At 34.1% G+C, this 19903-nt stretch overlaps 1 protein-coding gene across 1 annotated transcript in view; it reads left to right on the top strand.

Annotated features, from left to right (window-relative positions):
- LOC111047102 (rap1 GTPase-activating protein 1) overlaps positions 1–19903 on the top strand; it is a 314361-nt gene that overhangs the window by 190419 nt on the left and 104039 nt on the right. The window contains exon 3 of the mRNA XM_039433585.1: positions 6505–6597. Coding sequence (XP_039289519.1) covers positions 6505–6597 — 93 coding nt within the window. The remainder of the gene's footprint in view (positions 1–6504; positions 6598–19903) is intronic.

The following is a 19903-nucleotide window of genomic DNA, read 5'->3' as shown; positions in this document are numbered from 1 at the left end:
ACCTGAATAATGAACTAAGTGAACACACACTGGAATGCTCTATTTACGTTGGACATTGTTTCTGCAGAAATAATTTTTCACTATGAAGAATTTTCTGTTTTAGCTGTTCTAAATTAGTAGCTGTTTTAGGGTGTTTGAAATTCTCAGGCTGAAATCGATTTAACTCTTTACAAAAAGTTAATGGTAGATTGTTTTGTAACGCTTCAATTACATAGTCGAATTGCCGTATAGTGTATGCAATATTTTAAGTAATACTTCTTGTAAAATATTGTTTTTTTCCAATAAAGCACTAGTCAAATTGCGTTTTTTCTTATGTAAATAATTTCTTCCTGTTCAAAAAACAGAGGATTTCATATTTTGAGATGGGAATTGGTGCAGCCTGAGCAAAACTTAATAGTAATAAGTTATATTGTCATACATGTAATCATGTTTATAACTGTTGGAGCTTATTGTAACTACATCATTCAAATCCGAGTCTTTATTAAAATTCAGTGTTTTCATCCCTCTCCTCTCTCAGAAATTAAGCGATGAATCAACAAAGTTGATTAATGTTATTTGATCACGTTTCAAGAACCTTAATGTTCCATCAAAAACCAATTAACCAATATCTATTATAATATACAAACCGAAGTGATCAATATTGAGATATTGAGATCAATGTTACTTGAAGCAAGTCACGTAAAATGGTTACGGTCAAGATCTTACTGACGATTCATTACAGTCACTTTGAATTAAATTTCAAAAACTCCCGTACAAAAGTTGATTCTGATTTGTTGTAGTTTGTAGAGTACACTACGGCTTTCGTCTAGTTCCGTCTACTAGTATTACTATCACTATCACTTATCACTATTGCAACTGAACCACTCTGGTCTAAGCGATTCTGTCAGCAGAGTTATTATTTTAACGTTCAACTTTCATATTACGATGGAAAAGAGCCGCGCCCATGTTCCATATTGCACGATTAAATTGAATTCTGTTGAACTTTTAGGTGTTGATCAACTATTGAACGCTACAACTACAGAAATAGAAAAAAATAAAATTTTCGAAACTATTCTGTTCTAAATCTTGATCAAGAATTCTAAAATTTGTCAGAATCAAATTATAAGAACAAACTTAAACGGTGAAAAGTTCCTGAGCGTCAATGTTAGACGAGATTATTCAATAACATCACATCATCAAAAAAAGTTATTTTTTATTTTGTTAATGATTGACCAAGGAAAAATAGTGATTGGGTGCCTCATGGAATAGAAACTGTTTAGCCAAAATCAAGAATTATGTTAAACAAGACTACTATATTATGTAATGTATCGAGTATAATTATTCCACCAATACATTGCAATAATAATTTTTATTATCAATGGAGTAAGAGATTTTTATAAACTGGGTTTACTTTTTCGAAATTTTCTGTGATGATGTTGACTAGTATCGTAGTAGTGATCGAAAAACTTGAGTTTAAAAAACTTAATATTGTTTCTGTTGATAGAAGCCAATTAATATTTCAAAATTAAAACTGTTCAAAGTATCACAAATAGAATAAGTTGGAATAATTTAGAATCAACGTTGGCTGTGAACTTATTTGAGGAGCATGAGCAATTGTTGAAATTTGCATAACTAGGTTCCATGTTAGTGAAACGTCCGTCCAATATACAATCTATCCTTCCAGATTGTGCACGTGAGAAGTGATATCAAGCGAAACGGAACGCTTTGCATATAAAGTTCCAACATCTTTTGATTTTGTCAACATTGTATCCATTTTTGTCAATAGGTTGTTGCTTGTTGGCCTCGCGGTTCGCAAGAATCAATGAAAAGGAAAGCGGCAGTGGGAAACCTTTTAAGTAGAGAACTTTGACCCAACCGCGTACAGTAGAGCTCCGCCAACTGTCAAACAACTAATAAATCCCATTTAATGAGTTTCCATACCTACTTAATTGGAATTGAAATCTTTGGACAAGCGTGAAAACGACCAGTCACATCTGAGTGGCATTAGATCGACGCAAATGCCTCAAGCGACGCCAAGATAAGTATAATGGCCTGTTTAGGAGCATATGATAGCACGTGATTGCACTGTTCTTGGCAACAGGCTATAATAGATCTAGATTTCAATCTGAGCTGGAAATAAAGTAATGTGATAGGATTGAATAACACAATAATGCTATCATAACTTAATATGTTTTCATGTAGAGGATTACAATGTTGTCCTACAACCACAATCTTTTATTTTTGACACGATGTGACCAGATTCAGAAAGCCTATCACTCTTGTGAGATTAGATCTCAATTGATCTTTGTGCAATGGACCGTAAATATTTATTGTACAAAGTCCGTTCAAAAACACTCTTCTTGAATTAAAACCCTTCTGTAACAAGATTCCTTAGTGATGACATATTTTCGAGGCAACGCTAGTCCAAGTCTATGTTGTTCGCCCAATCTGTGCGAATCTGAAATACAAAAATCAATTTATCCTAGAACTTTTGAGTACATACTAAAAATCAAGAGAACCAGTTAATTCTCTGTCAAAATGAATAATGTTTGTGACATTGAAATTATGGTGGATAACCGCTCCATTAGCATCAGGAATATATATGTTATATTAAGAATTTGAGAAATGTAGAGTAATTATCCATGATGAGAGAAGAATATTAACTGTAGCAATCAAGAAATAAAAACACACATATATTGGCAAATTCTACCGCTTTATTTGGTACAGGACCATGGTTTCGTGACCACACCGGTCACATTTTCAAGCTGACTGTTGCAATAAACATTTGACTGCGATCTGATTTGTATCAGGCTACTTATGGGCTCACAGCATTATCTTCTTGGTTTGAGTAAATAGTCATGGAAAATCGGTCGAAAACCTATAGATGATATTAGTGGCCCGAATTTCATGTTCTTGATTTTTTATTATTCAATTCTAATCTTTCATCACTCATGTCCAGTAAAATGAGTTTTATGAAAGAATAAATAATAACAGAGCTTTCAAATCAGATGGTCTCATTCATCAATATATCAATAGAGCAATTTATAAATAATTTATAATAAAAATCTCATCAAATTAAATTAATACATCAAGTTCCGATCGGTCCTAGATAAAAAATGTGAAAACAGTTCCGAGCCCTCTGAATAACATTGATTGACAACTGAAACCAATCCCTATTTGAAGTAAATGTCGAGTTGTTTCCCTAATAGCGCCAAGTTCAGCACGACTATTCAAAGTTGATATAATGGCTCTTGGTGAAAGGGCAAATAAAAGCTCGGCATTGGTTCAAATTGAAACGGATGCGGATCCAACCAATCAGAGAGCTCAACAGGTAGAGTTTTGACACGCAACGAACTGTTGCCGAGTGAGCGAGCATTGAGAAAAGCAGTGCAGCAGCTGTGTCCTGTGTACTGTGTATAGCTGTCCTGTGTACTGTGTATAGCTGTCCTGTGTACTGTGTATAGCCGGGTAGGCGAAAGGTGCAGCAAACAGTGCTTGTGCTTGGTGGTTCGCAATTGGCGGATAGCTGGAGAGATAGAAGCGAGCCGTCACATGAAATCCATTAATCAGGGAGTACTTCACATTAGTACTGCTGGGAGCTTCTGTTCATACGTGGGAAATCCGTTGTCGTTGTCAAAATCGGAAGATGTATTCGCGAGATACTCAAACATTTCACCACAGCAATTTTTCACAGAGCTGATGAATTGCATCTCTCTCATGAAGGCTCTACAATTTATTGTTATTAATTTGTTCTAAAAAGCCTGTTTAATGAATTGATAAGATTTTATTATTTGGCAGAGTAGATTGAGTGATGAGAACTTGAAAGGCTATTGTACTTCGTGTTCATATTGATTTGTTGGTAATTTTGCTACAATGACAACCATTATTTTCAAATATTGGATTAATTCACTCCAATTAAACCAGACTATATGACTGAGCTAAGTAAAATGATTATTTGTATTCAATGATTGTAACAATGTATGAAACTTACAAAGTGTTAACCAGTGAATTGATAAAGCATTATGTCTACAAGAATATAAACCAAAAAACATGCATAAATAGTTTTGTATATGTTTTTATCTTGAAGCGTTCACATTCAATCAGAATCGCTTTAGATTTGATGATATTCAATATGTATGAGTCATTTAAATTCAATTCAATTTTATGTTTTATAAAGAGAGATTAAAAAGTCGCGCTCATGTGAATGAACCTATTGAACGTATTGATGTGCGTGACTTATCGATCTCTCTGTACGCTAATAGATCAATACTGTAGAAACACTAATTGATATTCGATTAATTCGATTTGAAAGCGATTCAAATGATGAAAACTATAATATCTATGTTTTTTTTTTTTGAAGTAGTCTTTCTTTATTGTATGATTTCTTTTGTGTTTTCGCAGAATGCGACGCAAGACCTATTCGAGCTTTTGGAACGAGTGCAATGCAGTCGACTGGACGACCAGCGATGTGTGCTTCCTCCTTACTTCTCACAGGTTAGTCAACAATCACAACGACAAACTCATATCTCATAAAACAAATGTATTTATTGAATGTATTTGTATCCAATATGCTTATTTATTGTATGGTATTGAGTATTCACTATGGGATGATGGATTAAAAATTATAATTCAATTCAATTGTATACGAAATTTATCTACGCTGATGGATTAATTTTGTGCCCTTGGTCAACAATCTCTACAAAAAACTCCATCTCATACTATCTACTAAATCTATCTTACAAGAAACTTTTATTTATAGGTTTATTGTATTCGTATTCAATATGTTTATTCATTGTATTGTATGATTAATTGAAAAATTGAAATTAAATTCAATTTATGCCGAATGAATTCACGCAGAAGTATTAATTTTGTGCCCTCAACTTCGCATGGTAGCTCTTTACGCGGTAAAATACATTTCCCCCCCCCAGCTCTTGATATGGCCATGTTTTTTGATCTTATGAATTTTCCATCTTCGTTCAATATCTTTTCGTTCTATCACTATTTATTCACCATATTAATTAGTTATTTTCTTTGAAGTTGTACTATCATTTTATTATGTTATGTTTATATAAAATTTCAGAATACTGGAACACTGAAACCTAAACTGTAAATTTGCACTGAAACTGTAAGCTTATATGCTAGTCATAACATGAGCTTTCAGCAAATTTTAATCAGCCTCTAGGTGCATTGGTTGGGGTTGATCTGTGATAAATTTCCAAGATTATCTGCAGATGTGCATGTTGATATTCACCCACGTGCTCGATCATGGAGAGAAGTGGTGGTCTGATTGGAAGTGCGCCTACACACTTGCGGTCGATCTCACCCAGAAAGCTATTTTCACCACAGCCTACCGCCATCGTAATTTGAAAATATTCCAGCTCTGATAGACTAAGAGCTATTTGGGCGATGCCAGATGTAAAGAAGCCCTTGAGGAACAAATTCCTCCAACTAACAGCCAACGATGAGCTGAGCGCATAAACAACACATAAATTCATAAACAATGCAAATGAAGACGACGGTACTGCACCTTTGCTGTGCTTATCCGGAACTCCACCTCTTGTACTGTGTATAGCTGTCCTGTGTACTGTGTATAGCCGGGTAGGCGAAAGGTGCAGCAAACAGTGCTTGTGCTTGGTGGTTCGCAATTGGCGGATAGCTGGAGAGATAGAAGCGAGCCGTCACATGAAATCCATTAATCAGGGAGTACTTCACATTAGTACTGCTGGGAGCTTCTGTTCATACGTGGGAAATCCGTTGTCGTTGTCAAAATCGGAAGATGTATTCGCGAGATACTCAAACATTTCACCACAGCAATTTTTCACAGAGCTGATGAATTGCATCTCTCTCATGAAGGCTCTACAATTTATTGTTATTAATTTGTTCTAAAAAGCCTGTTAATGAATTGATAAGATTTTATTATTTGGCAGAGTAGATTGAGTGATGAGAACTTGAAAGGCTATTGTACTTCGTGTTCATATTGATTTGTTGGTAATTTTGCTACAATGACAACCATTATTTTCAAATATTGGATTAATTCACTCCAATTAAACCAGACTATATGACTGAGCTAAGTAAAATGATTATTTGTATTTAATGATTGTAACAATGTATGAAACTTACAAAGTGTTAACCAGTGAATTGATAAAGCATTATGTCTACAAGAATATAAACCAAAAAACATGCATAAATAGTTTTGTATATGTTTTTATCTTGAAGCGTTCACATTCAATCAGAATCGCTTTAGATTTGATGATATTCAATATGTATGAGTCATTTAAATTCAATTCAATTTATGTTTTATAAAGAGAGATTAAAAAGTCGCGCTCATGTGAATGAACCTATTGAACGTATTGATGTGCGTGACTTATCGATCTCTCTGTACGCTAATAGATCAATACTGTAGAAACACTAATTGATATTCGATTAATTCGATTTGAAAGCGATTCAAATGATGAAAACTATAATATCTGTTTTTTTTTGGAAGTAGTCTTTCTTTATTGTATGATTTCTTTTGTATTTTCGCAGAATGCGACGCAAGACCTATTCGAGCTTTTGGAACGAGTGCAATGCAGTCGACTGGACGACCAGCGATGTGTCCTTCCTCCTTACTTCTCACAGGTTAGTCAACAATCACAACGACAAACTCATATCTCACAAAAAAATTATTTATTGGATGTATTTGTATCCAATATGCTTATTTATTGTATGGTATTGAGTATTCACTATGGGATGATGGATTAAAAATTATAATTCAATTCAATTGTATACGAAATTTATCTACGCTGATGGATTAATTTTGTGCCCTTGGTCAACAATCTCTACAAAAAACTCCATCTCATACTATCTACTAAATCTATCTTACAAGAATCTTTTATTTATAGGTTTATTGTATTCGTATTCAATATGTTTATTCATTGTATTGTATGATTAATTGAAAAGTTGAAATTAAATTCAATTTTATGCCGAATGAATTCACGCAGAAGTATTAATTTCGTGCCCTCAACTTCGCATGGTAGCTCTTTACGCGGTAAAATACATTCCCCCCCCCCAGCTCGTGATATGGCCATGTTTTTTGATCTTATGAATTTTCCATCTTCGTTCAATATCTTTTCGTTCTATCACTATTTATTCACCATATTAATTAGTTATTTTCTTTGAAGTTGTACTATCATTTTATTATGTTATGTTTATATAAAATTTCAGAATACTGGAACACTGAAACCTAAACTGTAAATTTGCACTGAAACTGTAAGCTTATATGCTAGTCATAACATGAGCTTTCAGCAAATTTTAATCAGCCTCTAGGTGCATTGGTTGGGGTTGATCTGTGATAAATTTCCAAGATTATCTGCAGATGTGCATGTTGATATTCACCCACGTGCTCGATCATGGAGAGAAGTGGTGGTCTGATTGGAAGTGCGCCTACACACTTGCGGTCGATCTCACCCAGAAAGCTATTTTCACCACAGCCTACCGCCATCGTAATTTGAAAATATTCCAGCTCTGATAGACTAAGAGCTATTTGGGCGATGCCAGATGTAAAGAAGCCCTTGAGGAACAAATTCCTCCAACTAACAGCCAACGATGAGCTGAGCGCATAAACAACACATAAATTCATAAACAATGCAAATGAAGACGACGGTACTGCACCTTTGCTGTGCTTATCCGGAACTCCACCTCTTGTTCTCTGTATAGCGCTCTGACCATTAATTGGGAAATAGCTCCGGGCTAGCGAGCATGTTATTCGAAGACACCAGTTATTATAGCACTCAATGACCGCACTCGTTTCATATACGGCATAAGGCGTGCATAATAGAAACAGAGCTGCCGTAGAAAACTCATCTCAGATCTCGTGACCTTGAGTGCACTAGGAAATTTGTGTTGTATTCTAATAGCGAAAGTTCTCTCTCCATTTCATAGGTTATGTTTGTTCTCCATCGCATAATTGAATAATCATTCATCTTTATCGCCTTCTTCCTTCAAGTTTGCATCTCTGCTTGTTCTAAATCTTTTATGTCCAAAATAATCATTCTAGTTGATATTTTTTCAATGAGTGGTTGATGTTTTCACTGTTCATAACTCAATAGAGCCCGAAAGCTTTTAATGACATTCTGACTGATTTTAGAAGACACTTCTGGACCAGTTGCACAAAAGCCTATTGAATTTCAATCAAGATTGAATACCATGAGTACTGTTCAGAGAAAGATTTTATGAAAAGAACCTTGCAGGGATACGTTGCTTGTAGCATTTAATCACAGTTAAAATTTATCAGGCGTTTGTTCAACTGGGCCTTTTATGTACATATCGTCTTTTCTTTCGTGGACTCCAGAAACAATCCAGAAAGTCCCGATGTCTGTTACACCTAATTAAAGTCTTCAGGATTATTTTAAACTATTGATAGATTATTTAAAGACAGTTTAACATATTGTGAGACCGGTCTCCTCAATTTAAAATCTAACGTTCTAATGAATCGCTAGAATTTGTTCAGCTGAGAGAAAACTAATATTATTGATGATTTGTCATATCGCCACATCCTACAAGAATTTTCAATAAAATTCTACGTATTTGAAGAGGGCAATTGAACCATTTCCTCAAATGACTACATATTATTTCTCATTCGTGCAAGTGCGAGCTGTAATTAATTAATCAGCTATTTTAAATATGCCCGTAAAGTAATCGGCAATTATACTCATATTAGATATTACCACAATACCAGGTAGGCAATTCAGTGATAACAAGGGTATAACATTTTTTTTTCTAATTATTCAAGTTTTTTTTCTAATTATTCTCCATGAAATAAATGTGTACCATACATTATTATAAGCACCATACAGTATTGATAAACTTTTTGCTAAGATCAAACAAGAAGTTAGTTATGGTGTACTGCAAAAAAATACACAAAAAGATTTCTCATCTCAAAATAATCTCACAAAAAAGTGTGATAAATTATATTCTAATCACTGCTCATTATAGGAAGGAAGAAGTCGTTCTCTTTCAACAATGTAGGCTATAATATTAGACATATTATATCTTAAATTTAATAAGAGCTAGTAAATAAAGTCCCAGCTGGAATGAATAGATCGATCCTCATTGTTGTGTCATCATAAATCTCTTGTTAACGATCTTGATCCTACCTTCCCTTTTATAATAAATCATGTCATGAAATTGAATCAAATAGTGAAGTCAGAATTGCTGTATTGTTGCAAAAGCGTTATATTCATGGTCTTGGAGAATAATAGAGTTCTATATGAAGCTGCAAATTTCAATTGAAGCAATTTTAGAATTTAGTTTACAGTTATCGACCATTTTTATTATATTTTGAGTTACCTACTAGTTTTCAATCATGCATTGCCTTAAAGGCATGTTTATATCGTTCTAGTACATAATTATCTGCATTCTGACTGAGATCATACTTTTTCAAGCTCTCATAAATAACATGATTATTCAACTGTAATAACAACTATTTTAATTTATTAATCTTCCCTATTTTTCTCGAACTTATTCCTCCATTGGAATAATTTGTTTAGAGAATTCCCCTCTTTAGGTTTTTCTAATATAATCGTGCTTTTGTATATTTTCCATTATAGACGTACATGCAAGATTTTATTTTTTATTCATGAGATAGCTATCGTAATAATAAGCGAAAATTGGCTCCAAGTAATATTGAACTTTAGAAACAGTAGTAAAATATTGAATTTCAGCTTTTTCATAGAAGATTCATCAACATTTATTATTTATTTTCATACCTCAAATTTGCGTAGTATAAACAACATCCTTATCCAGGTGAGCAGGAGGCTGCTCACCTCACAAACATTATACACCTCATAATAAGAGCTTTTATTACTTTCTAATTAAAATTGAATGATAAACCAATAAAGATATTCACAAAGTAAATATTGTTAATAATAACCAAAAAATAATTGATTTATTATTATAAATCCTGGAAAACGCTTCATTTTTCAAGGGAAGCGTCCGAAAACTGCTGCGCTCTATTAGCAGTTGAACAAAGTAAAATTCAAACAGGAGTTTGGCGGCGCACTCTAGCAGCATACGGTGAAACTACTTGGGAGCTTCAGTCTGCTACTGCTGAATTGAGTACCGTAGTCGGCTATATCTCAGTAATGTTGTTAACTTACAATTTCCTATTATATGATACATCTTCTATCCAGCATATAAGTTTATAAATTGATTCGATGCACATAGTTTCATTTCTCATAGATCATACCCTGTCTTTCGTTCGTTTCATTACAGTATTTTATTTTACAGTATATTTCCATACAGTATGTCCATATTATATTATACAGTTCCTGTTTTTAGACACAGACTGTGTACTTGGAATTATTCTTGATGGCGGGGGGCTGAAAATCAAATCTTGGGGTGGTTCTATAAAATGTCAGGGGTGGATGTGCCCTGTTTCCTATTTTAATTCATGGCAAGATTAGAGCCATTTCAACAGTGCGTGATTATTACAATGTATATAAAATTTTTATAATTGATTTTCAAAAATAAATCACTTAAGTAAGTAGTTGTTTTGGAAATGAAAAATTTAAATGGATGATGATGACTGCTACTTGTATGGCAAATTAGTTCTGGACTTCACCGCTAGGTATCGTTACGTAGCGTGAGTGGAAATCATTTGAGTTTGTTTCTGAAACGAACATCATGAAATTGAAAGGAGCGATACATTGATATTGATGCCTTTTTCACAAAATAAGACGGACATTTCACAGAATTTCCAACTTTTACTTATCTATCCATTCATTATTCAGTTCTACAATAACACTTATCTTTACTGGCCTGTAAAACATAAAATTTAACCTACAAACAAAATATGAATTAGAAAATTCAAATAATAAAAGCCTAGTGCATCTTCCTTTCATCAGGTCAATCATATAGCAAGAAATTAGAAAATATAATTATCATTAAAGTTTATTCATGTGTATAGCAACAAGATTTTCGCCGATGATTTGTAGATGGATAAAAATTTGGATTAGAAACCTGTATTAAAATCTTACTCACTCATGCATTGCTCTTATCATTGAGGAATCCAAACCTGACTGTTCGTGTCATATTCATTCTTCATAGATTCTTCATTCTTCATAGGCTATTTGATTATTTCAACATAGTTTTTGAACAATTATTTATTCTCAAAACAAGTTGACCTAGAGCCTGTAACATATAGCTTTTTTGTGAATTAAATTACTCAGCCAACATTTGAGTTCATAATAACAAGTATGAACATTCCATACCTTATAATGCCCAAATATTATATTTTTCTCTCCCAATTATAACGAAAAACAGGAATGAAACAGTGAGAATGAAGTACTGTACGATAAGGGCTTTTCAACATTCAACCAATGAATTTAAAAATGTCAGCAAGTATTGAAAGCTTATTTAATAGAATGTATAGGCCCAGTTTCGCTGGGGAAGTTAAAACGGGGTCGGGAGAGCGCTGTATTAGAAAAGGGAGAAAAGAGACCGATAAGGAAATTTGATTAATGGATGGAAGCAACTGATGTTGCTACTGCTGCTATTGCAATAAGATTGGAATAATAAGCGAGCGATGCAACCAGACCTCACTGAATTCCCACCTTCGTCTGAACGTTGAGCCTATAAGCCTATCATTCATCTTGACAAATCATCTCCCGGGAATTGATAACATGGAGCAAGTCCAACGCGTTCAGCTGGAAATTGAGTTTTTACAAAAGAAATCCATCAAAAGCTTCGGCTCATTCACTTCAATGCTTGATCACATGGAGATAAAAAGTTTCCAATCATAGTTTAATTGATGATCATTTCTGATTCATGGAAATAGCTTTTTTTGAGGAGAACATTGACAGATGAGAATTTTCGAGCCAAAGTTCAGTTTTGATTTTGTTCTTGAGTTTATGGACTTGTATCACTGTTCACTTCATATTCTTGATTCACTTGTCTACGATATAGACTAGACTACACACTACAGGCACAGAAGACATGAAAATAGTTTTTTCTCAGTGTATATTCATAGTTCTTCAATTTGTTCCACAGGTAAGCTACCTAAAAAATATCATACAGTATTTGGATATACCTTATATCAAGTCATATAGTACACTACCACAGATCATACTACTGTGCTACTACTAGAGTATGTTGATACTACTTCTTGCCTGTGATACTACTCGATCAATATCATATCACAATAAAATATCTAAGTTAAAATTTCTAAATCCAAGTCAATTTAATTTTAAAGTGTCTTATACACTGTTTGGGCTTGAACTGATTTGATAGTGATTGAAATTCGAAGAGTAAAACATTTCAATAAATTCAACTATAGCTTGATTTGATACACCAAACACCATCTTTTCAAATTGGCGTTTTGATCTAAGCATATTATCAGAGACAAGAATAATATAGGTGCTTATGCTTATCCTTTATCTATGATACTTTGCTCAACCAAATGAATCCCATTCAAGATTTACTTAATCGTTACAAGGATCATTTCAAATCAGAAATGTTACGATACCTTATGAAGTGCAACACGAAGACTTGCCGGAAAAACAATAATCTGAGAAGTTGAAGGTTTCAGTGTTCAAAACCACAAAAGCATTACGACTTTTTTTCATCAATCAAACTCGAAATACATACTTTAAGTTAAGTGGAAGACTACGAATATCCTCTTCCGGTTTCTGTCTGTGAGTTAGTGAAACAGACAAATAGTCGTGAGACCACAAGCTGTGACTCATCGAATGAGCCTATTAAATTTGGCCTAGAATTAGCATAGCATTCAGCATCAGCTCGTTCATCATATTCAAGATTCATAAAGTGTTTCTATAAAGAGTTCTACTTCTTGAAGAAACTATCATATTTGAATTTATTGTACTCTTTTTATCATAACTACAAAGTTTTCCTTCAAAATGAAAATCATTTTTAATGGAAACACAAATATGTAGTCAATAATCACGAATTTATTCCTCTAATTTTACATCTCACCAATTACTGAGTCAGAAGTCAGAAATCATTTAACTCGTAGAAAAAATTCTCCACTGAAGATACTGTAATTTCAGTTCTTGAATGATTTTCAACAAATATGATGTCTATGTTACGGGAGGGCTTCCTACTTGAGAGCATCCCTACTTGAAATCCTCTTGCAGATTAATCTCTTCATATTTCACATTTTTTGATTGAGTCCTCTACTGACGTTGATCACTGATGATCTCAGACCCGCATGTGACGTAGTTCGTATCTCATCAGCCGTGAAAAGTGCTGCAGTCTCCCTCGTCCTCTTCATCCTTTTCCTTCTCACTTCTTGCGTTTTTCCAACTCGTCTCACATGCACTATTCCCCTTCCAATCCCTTAAACTTCGATTTCTGTTGGAATTGCGAAAGGTCTTGATACGAACTTTCATTTCATAGCAGAAGGGCAGAGGGCAGAAGCACCCTCCCAACGGATGTGACTCAATTCCCAGCTCATTTCCATGGAGATGGAATTCCTGTGCTAAATGTAAAATATGATGCATCGTAACTCTTCAGTGGTTGAGTTCTAATCATAATTTCAAGCTATTCGATCAATGAATTACTGACGCAAATCTTTAGTATTCAAATTGATTGTTATGAAATCTGTTTATTCAGTGTAATTCTATTTTTATGCAAATTTCTGAATAATCTTGGTCAGATTTTTAAAATATTAACCTTCTTCTTCTGAAAATTGTCTGAATTGAAGAACTAAAAGACTTATCCTATTTCGGAATATATGTTATCTAAATTTGGGAGAGGAATAGCACAAGGTTACCTTATTTTTCCTCTCCCTATCATATTGATAATATACTTATTGTATAAATGATTGAAGAATGAATAACATAAGGAATATGGAACTTATACTTATTGCACTTCTGGGATCTTCAACTCATTGGATTGGATATATCAATACATGCAATTTGTGTTGAGAATCAATAAAGCATCAATCGGAATTTCAGCTATTTTCACGAAAGTCTTCCTCGTTAATATTCCATTATGAAGGTGGTTAATAAATGAAATCTATTATCAAATTTCTTGAGAGAATTGGAAAATGAGCCATCCATTATTTGGTCGATTTCCATAGATACGAATCATTCATCTCCTTTAATACTTATGTTTATTCAGTCAACCAAAACAAGATTCTGTGTGTTAACAAGTTGTAAGCTGGGAGGATGCATACATTTCAATAATCAGAATGGTCTCTTCAATTTTTAGTATTTTCATATGTGGAGATCATTTAAATATGAAGCTGGTGATTAACGAGTCATTCAGCAAAAGACCGAGTCATCCGAAGTACCCCTCCCCCTCTGTATCTTGTCCGCTTTCCTGGGTGTGCATAATTTACTCACACGTTCAGTGTTCAGCAGCTTAGACGTTGCTTATTAATTGGGTAGTAAATCATTTGCAATCTGGGAACGTTAGGTGGGATGCAATGAGAAGGTTTCATCTAGGTTTTCAATTCTCTAAAATTAAACGTTAAAAATTAAATTGAACACAAATCGAATTTAATGTTTGAAGAGCAAGCTCAAATAATTTATTCATCAGAGTAACTTCAATCATTTCCTCTTCTTTCTTCTTTCATATAACAAAGAAGTATAACTTATGAATGAATGTGATTCCTGGACCATTTTGTTCGCATGTTCCACCACTTGCATAATTTATCAGCAGTATCTAGAAAATATAATATACATTATTCGCTATTCGCTGATGTACAGTTTCTGAGTTGACAACTCACAGTTAACAGTTTTCAAATCATGAATGTCAGATCGAAAAGAGTAAACAAGTTCGTATGATTTCTTCGATATAATTTTACTGGAGGTATTAGCCTATTTATAAGATGAGATTCACTTACAGAATAACTTAATTCATAAGTTTGTTCATGAAAGACAAGCATTGCTTAAATTCTATACAAACAAAACAAAATGTGAAAGTCTATGAAGATTGGGCGCCCGATTGAATTTGATTGGCCTCGTTTTGTCGTATATAATGAGCCAATAGCAGTTTTGCGGTGTCCCACAATCTCTTCTGCAAACTACAAACACAATTTTACAGAGTATGCTCTCACATATGCAGCGGTGCTTTAGAATGTTAGAGTGCACAACATAGTGACTGCTCAAAACTTGCAACCATTCAAATGCTAATCCTCGCCCACTCACACCCGCTGCCGTTTAGAGCTGTAGCAATCTGCCGAGTGGTCGTTGAAGGCTGCCTCTGCTCGATAAGTCGCTCGCAACAAGGATAAGGATAAGGATAAGGTGCAGGAAGTTACTAAGACGGTTCAAGGGGCATTATCATGTGCCATACCACCTTCACTGAGCCAGCACTCGGCCTACTTACCCCCCCCTTCTGCTTCAGCTCCCACTTTCCATCTTCGGATCAGTTTTCCTTTCGTATTTACCCACCGACTTGTTGAGAAATCTATTTTCGACTCGCCAAATCTTCATTGGGATCACGTTTGTCTGTTTTATGAGTATGTTTAGATCGTGTAACCTCTAATGTTTTTAGGTTGATTGGTTCTATGAAATGAGAAGTATATGGATCAAAGCTCTGTATACTCTTTAGTAGTGTCTTAACATTATCTAGAAAAATATACTCATGCAATTACATAGAAAAATGAGCTCGGATTCTAATTTCAAATTCTCTTGTTAATGATATTGGAACCTACATCATACTTTGAAAACTCATTTTTGAAACATGAAATTCATGAAATGAAATTCATTTTTCCAACAAGTCAATTTTAGCAGTGTATAGAACAAAGTATACAGTATTCCATCTTATTTCATTCGTTTGCCATCTCAGATCATTCCCATTCCATTTTCCATTTTCAGATCCCATCTCATTTTATTTGCTTTTTTTATCTGAATTACAAAGTAGAAAACACCGCTGCTTCTAAAACGCAGACGTGCAGGTATAAAGAGTGTTCATTTCATTGATTTACAGTATTCATTACAGTGATCCAATGTTAACTTCAAATATTAAGAGAGAAAGAGCTTTTCATTAGAAAAATGTGTGTTATTCATTCGGCATGAGAGAAAACTTGAGAGAAAACTTCATCCGGCATTAAAGTTAGAATTAATGTTGAAATATAGAATTATTAAGATTATAATAAATCTCAATATCATTTACTGATTTACTTATTGTACTATGAAAAAAATTGAATGTCATGGTTTTTCTTGAAATCACAATCCGTTTTCTAGTTATCTTGAATCTCATATATAATGTGATAGGCCTAGGATTTGTTGGGATAAATAATGAACAGATCAAGAGAATGAGGATGAATTGTGAATAAAATCCAGTTTTTCATTTGAGTGAGTATTTATCGCAGCTAATTGGATTAAGCTGTCAGGTTGATCGAGCGAGGAGCTTTGGTTAAACTAAATCGTCCCCTGTACCCCCGGTTAACCCCTCCCCCCTCCCGGTTACCATCCCTCAACTCCCCTACCCACTAGCACCAACTCGACAAACCCTTGCTCTTGCTTTAATCTGGAGTGCAATTGGAGGGCTTCATTAGAGGGTCCACAGTTCGCCATGGCAAAAGCTTATTCAAATTTTCAATTAGAGAACGGAGATTGCAGTCGAAGATTTATCAGCAGTCAGCAAACACGTGAACACAAAGATCAATTCCGATTCACTCGAATCACAGTACAGCTTCGTTCCACTTATTCCAACCAATTCCAATAATTCATTGTCAATCAACTCCACAACAACTCTTTCTCACATTGCATTTTGTCGTATAGTTCTAGTAGTCTTTTGCCTCAATGGCTATTCATGAAATATAGAGATTCAATTGAATGATAATAAAAAATATCAATGAGAAAATGAATTAATGTAGGTATTTATCAAATTCAAATTCATTCCTTTTCTCTCAATTTTTAAGCAGTTTTGAAATTACGAGTAGAATGAACTTTTTTTAAAAAACCGTCATGCAAGAAGGAACTCCATATTGTTGAGCCTGACTATGAATTTAGATTTGACTTATTAAAACAAAATCTACAGTAGGCCTACATAAAAATAACAATTGTCTTGTTCTCAGAATGCAATCCAGACTACCAATCACTAGAGGTTTCTTCAAACCGTATTATTGTGACTTAAATATTACCTATAGGTATACTGTATTCCGATTTGCTATGATCAAAATAGATTTTCTTAAAAAGTATGCAATAAAAATTTCCTATTCATTACTTTCAAAATTGAACTGATTAAATTATATTTCATAAATGATTCTCATCATCAACTCTAATATAAAACACTTTTCCATGTTATAAACGATCTCATGCTAATTCATGCAGACTGCACATCGCTAAGGACTACTCTCAATAGCCCTGCAGACGCCATCAAGTCCTTGAATTTCAACACAATTCCTACGAGACCAGTAACATGAGCCTTCGGCGAGTCGATCCTTGTTGAATAGATAATGAATTGCTTTATCAAGTAGAGCGGGGAATTTGCACAGAGGGAACCCAAACGAGAAAGTTTCCATGATGCGAGGAAATGAAGCTTGCCAGAAGCTATCGGCATCTGACAATCAACCAGCCGCCGACAATGGAATAATAATTGTCCTAGATTCTGTAGGAGGCGAACTAAACTGTATTGACTTGTTCTTATTCAAGCAGAGACTGAGAATCGTCCGACGGAGCCATACCAGCTCTATATTGATTCGTTTCTTCAACAATGGTCTCTGTTACGTGAAATAACCAATTTGGAAGGTACAGTTCGACCTTGGAAAAAGGATTGGTTCCACAGTGTCCTCGCAGCACCAACATCTATCAGTAGACGAACCAACAACAAAAACAAGACTACGTACCAGGAAACTCATGTAGACTTCAGAATTATGGTTCAAGGCAATTGGGGAAAATGATGAAATTAGACATAGGCCAGCAAAGAAAACTATTGTTCAGTGGACTGAAAGACTCACGGGAAAACTATTATTACATCTTAAAATTGAAATACTGTTCACTATTATATTCTCACCTTGGAGTAGTTTTTCTCAAGAATGTGTGAACCTTGAGTTTTCATATGACTACTTTTTCAATCTGTCGATACTTTATATTTAATAGTATTAATTTTCAAGCAAGTACTGTACAACACATAAAACTCTCTACTGAAAATTTTCATGCAAAAATTTGAATGTTTTTAAGAATAAATTACTGTTGTAGTAAAACGCACTACTAAGGTACTATTCTCCAATAATGAAGATTCATATTTCTAACACATTAACACTGTTGAGCTAGGCCTATTGTACTTATTTTCTTTTTTTATTTTATATATCACTTATAATCATAAATAATACTATCATAAACTTTATCCCGAGTACCAATTTCAACTTCATTCACAAAATATGGTAAAGAGTATTCAAATTTGATGTACTAACGAGCTACGAGCTGTATTAATTTTGTATCTAATGAAAATCTACTGCGTCTGGAACTAACAACAGAACTATGAAAACGATGTGTTGTGGATGTGGACCCAATATTCCATTCAATGTTAGCCCACTAAAATATTTCTGCTTTCTCTCAATTTCAATCTGGTCAGCTCCGACGCGGTGCGTTTTTCCTGTCTGTGGAATGGTCCAGAAGAAATCGATAAGCAATTTCCCTGCGGCAGCTGTCCCAAATTTCTGTCTGGTCAGCTGCTTCCCTTCCCAAATCTGACAACAATTTTGCGTCAATGCGTCTCTGGAATGCTGACGTAATCAATAATCGCAGTTACAATCCAATTTACTGATTTTATATTAAAATCACATTGTAGAGAGATCGTTTATTCGAAAATCTTTAGTTCATGATTTCATCTCTGATAATCGAATTCATTGACTCAATCGTTCATTGTAGAGACGATATCTTTTATATGCCTTTCAACTGATCTCAATTCATGAAGGAATAAATATTAGCAATCGTAATAAATAATAATTAATATGTTTTTTTTTTTTTAATTTAAATTAATAAAACGTTTGAGTTGACAAAAGTTTGTTAATTCTCATAAGTAGTGGTAACTGAATGATCAATGCTTGAGCCGTTCAGCCACAAGTAAAAGCAAAATATTGAGTTCATCATCCGCAATTTATTACCTACATTTGTAGGGACCTAATAAATATTTATTGATAATAATACGATAGTAGATCTGAATACAAAACTTTCTGTTTTTACCGTACTCGTATTCATTAACACGAAGTAACGCAGGACATAACAACTCTTAAGCCTGGTTTTCATTAGTAGAGTTAGTGGTAGAGTTACCTGGGCAAGTACTAACTATCTTGTGAACTCTTCCAATGGAAACGTTCATGGTAGAGTATTAGTTTTTAGTAGAGTAGAGTGGGATAGCACCATGGGATAGTACTCTACCACTTGCGTTCCCTCACCACCGCTTCTCTCTCTACTCTACCACTACTATGCTAATTAAACAGGCTCCAGCTAGTAGAGTAGAGTCGTAGAGTAGAGTCCACATTTTAAGGTTAGCTCTGTTCACTAGACAACACACTTTACCTACTATTCATAATTGTAGAGAAAATAGTTAATCAACCAAGTAAGTAGAGTTAGTATGCCAGTTACTCGACCACTAACTCTACTAGTGAAAACCAGGCTTTATTGTGGTCATTAGCGACCACATTGGATAGTTTTATTGAAGAGCAATCATTGATCATCAACTTCCTGCCAACCTATACAATGCAGTACCTGCCACTTTATTTGAAATTTATAAGTTGAAATAAATAGAAATAACAGTACTATTTCATATTTTATTGGTGCATTAAATGTATCGAATCACGAGTGTCACTTTAACATGAAATACTACATGACAGCTATGAAATACATGACAGCTATGAAATACATGACAGCTATGTCATTTGAAAATGGGTTTCATGAGTTAGAACACGTAAAGTTTATTTCATTTGAATCCATGAATTTGAATAGAAGAGGCAAAAATAACTTTAAAAAAT

Source organism: Nilaparvata lugens, chromosome 1 (assembly GCF_014356525.2).
Source record: "Nilaparvata lugens isolate BPH chromosome 1, ASM1435652v1, whole genome shotgun sequence".
In the NCBI taxonomy this organism is placed as follows: Eukaryota; Metazoa; Arthropoda; class Insecta; order Hemiptera; family Delphacidae; genus Nilaparvata; species Nilaparvata lugens.
The sequence above is the reverse complement of the archived record's forward strand: the minus strand, read 5'-3'. Positions and strand labels throughout refer to the sequence as shown.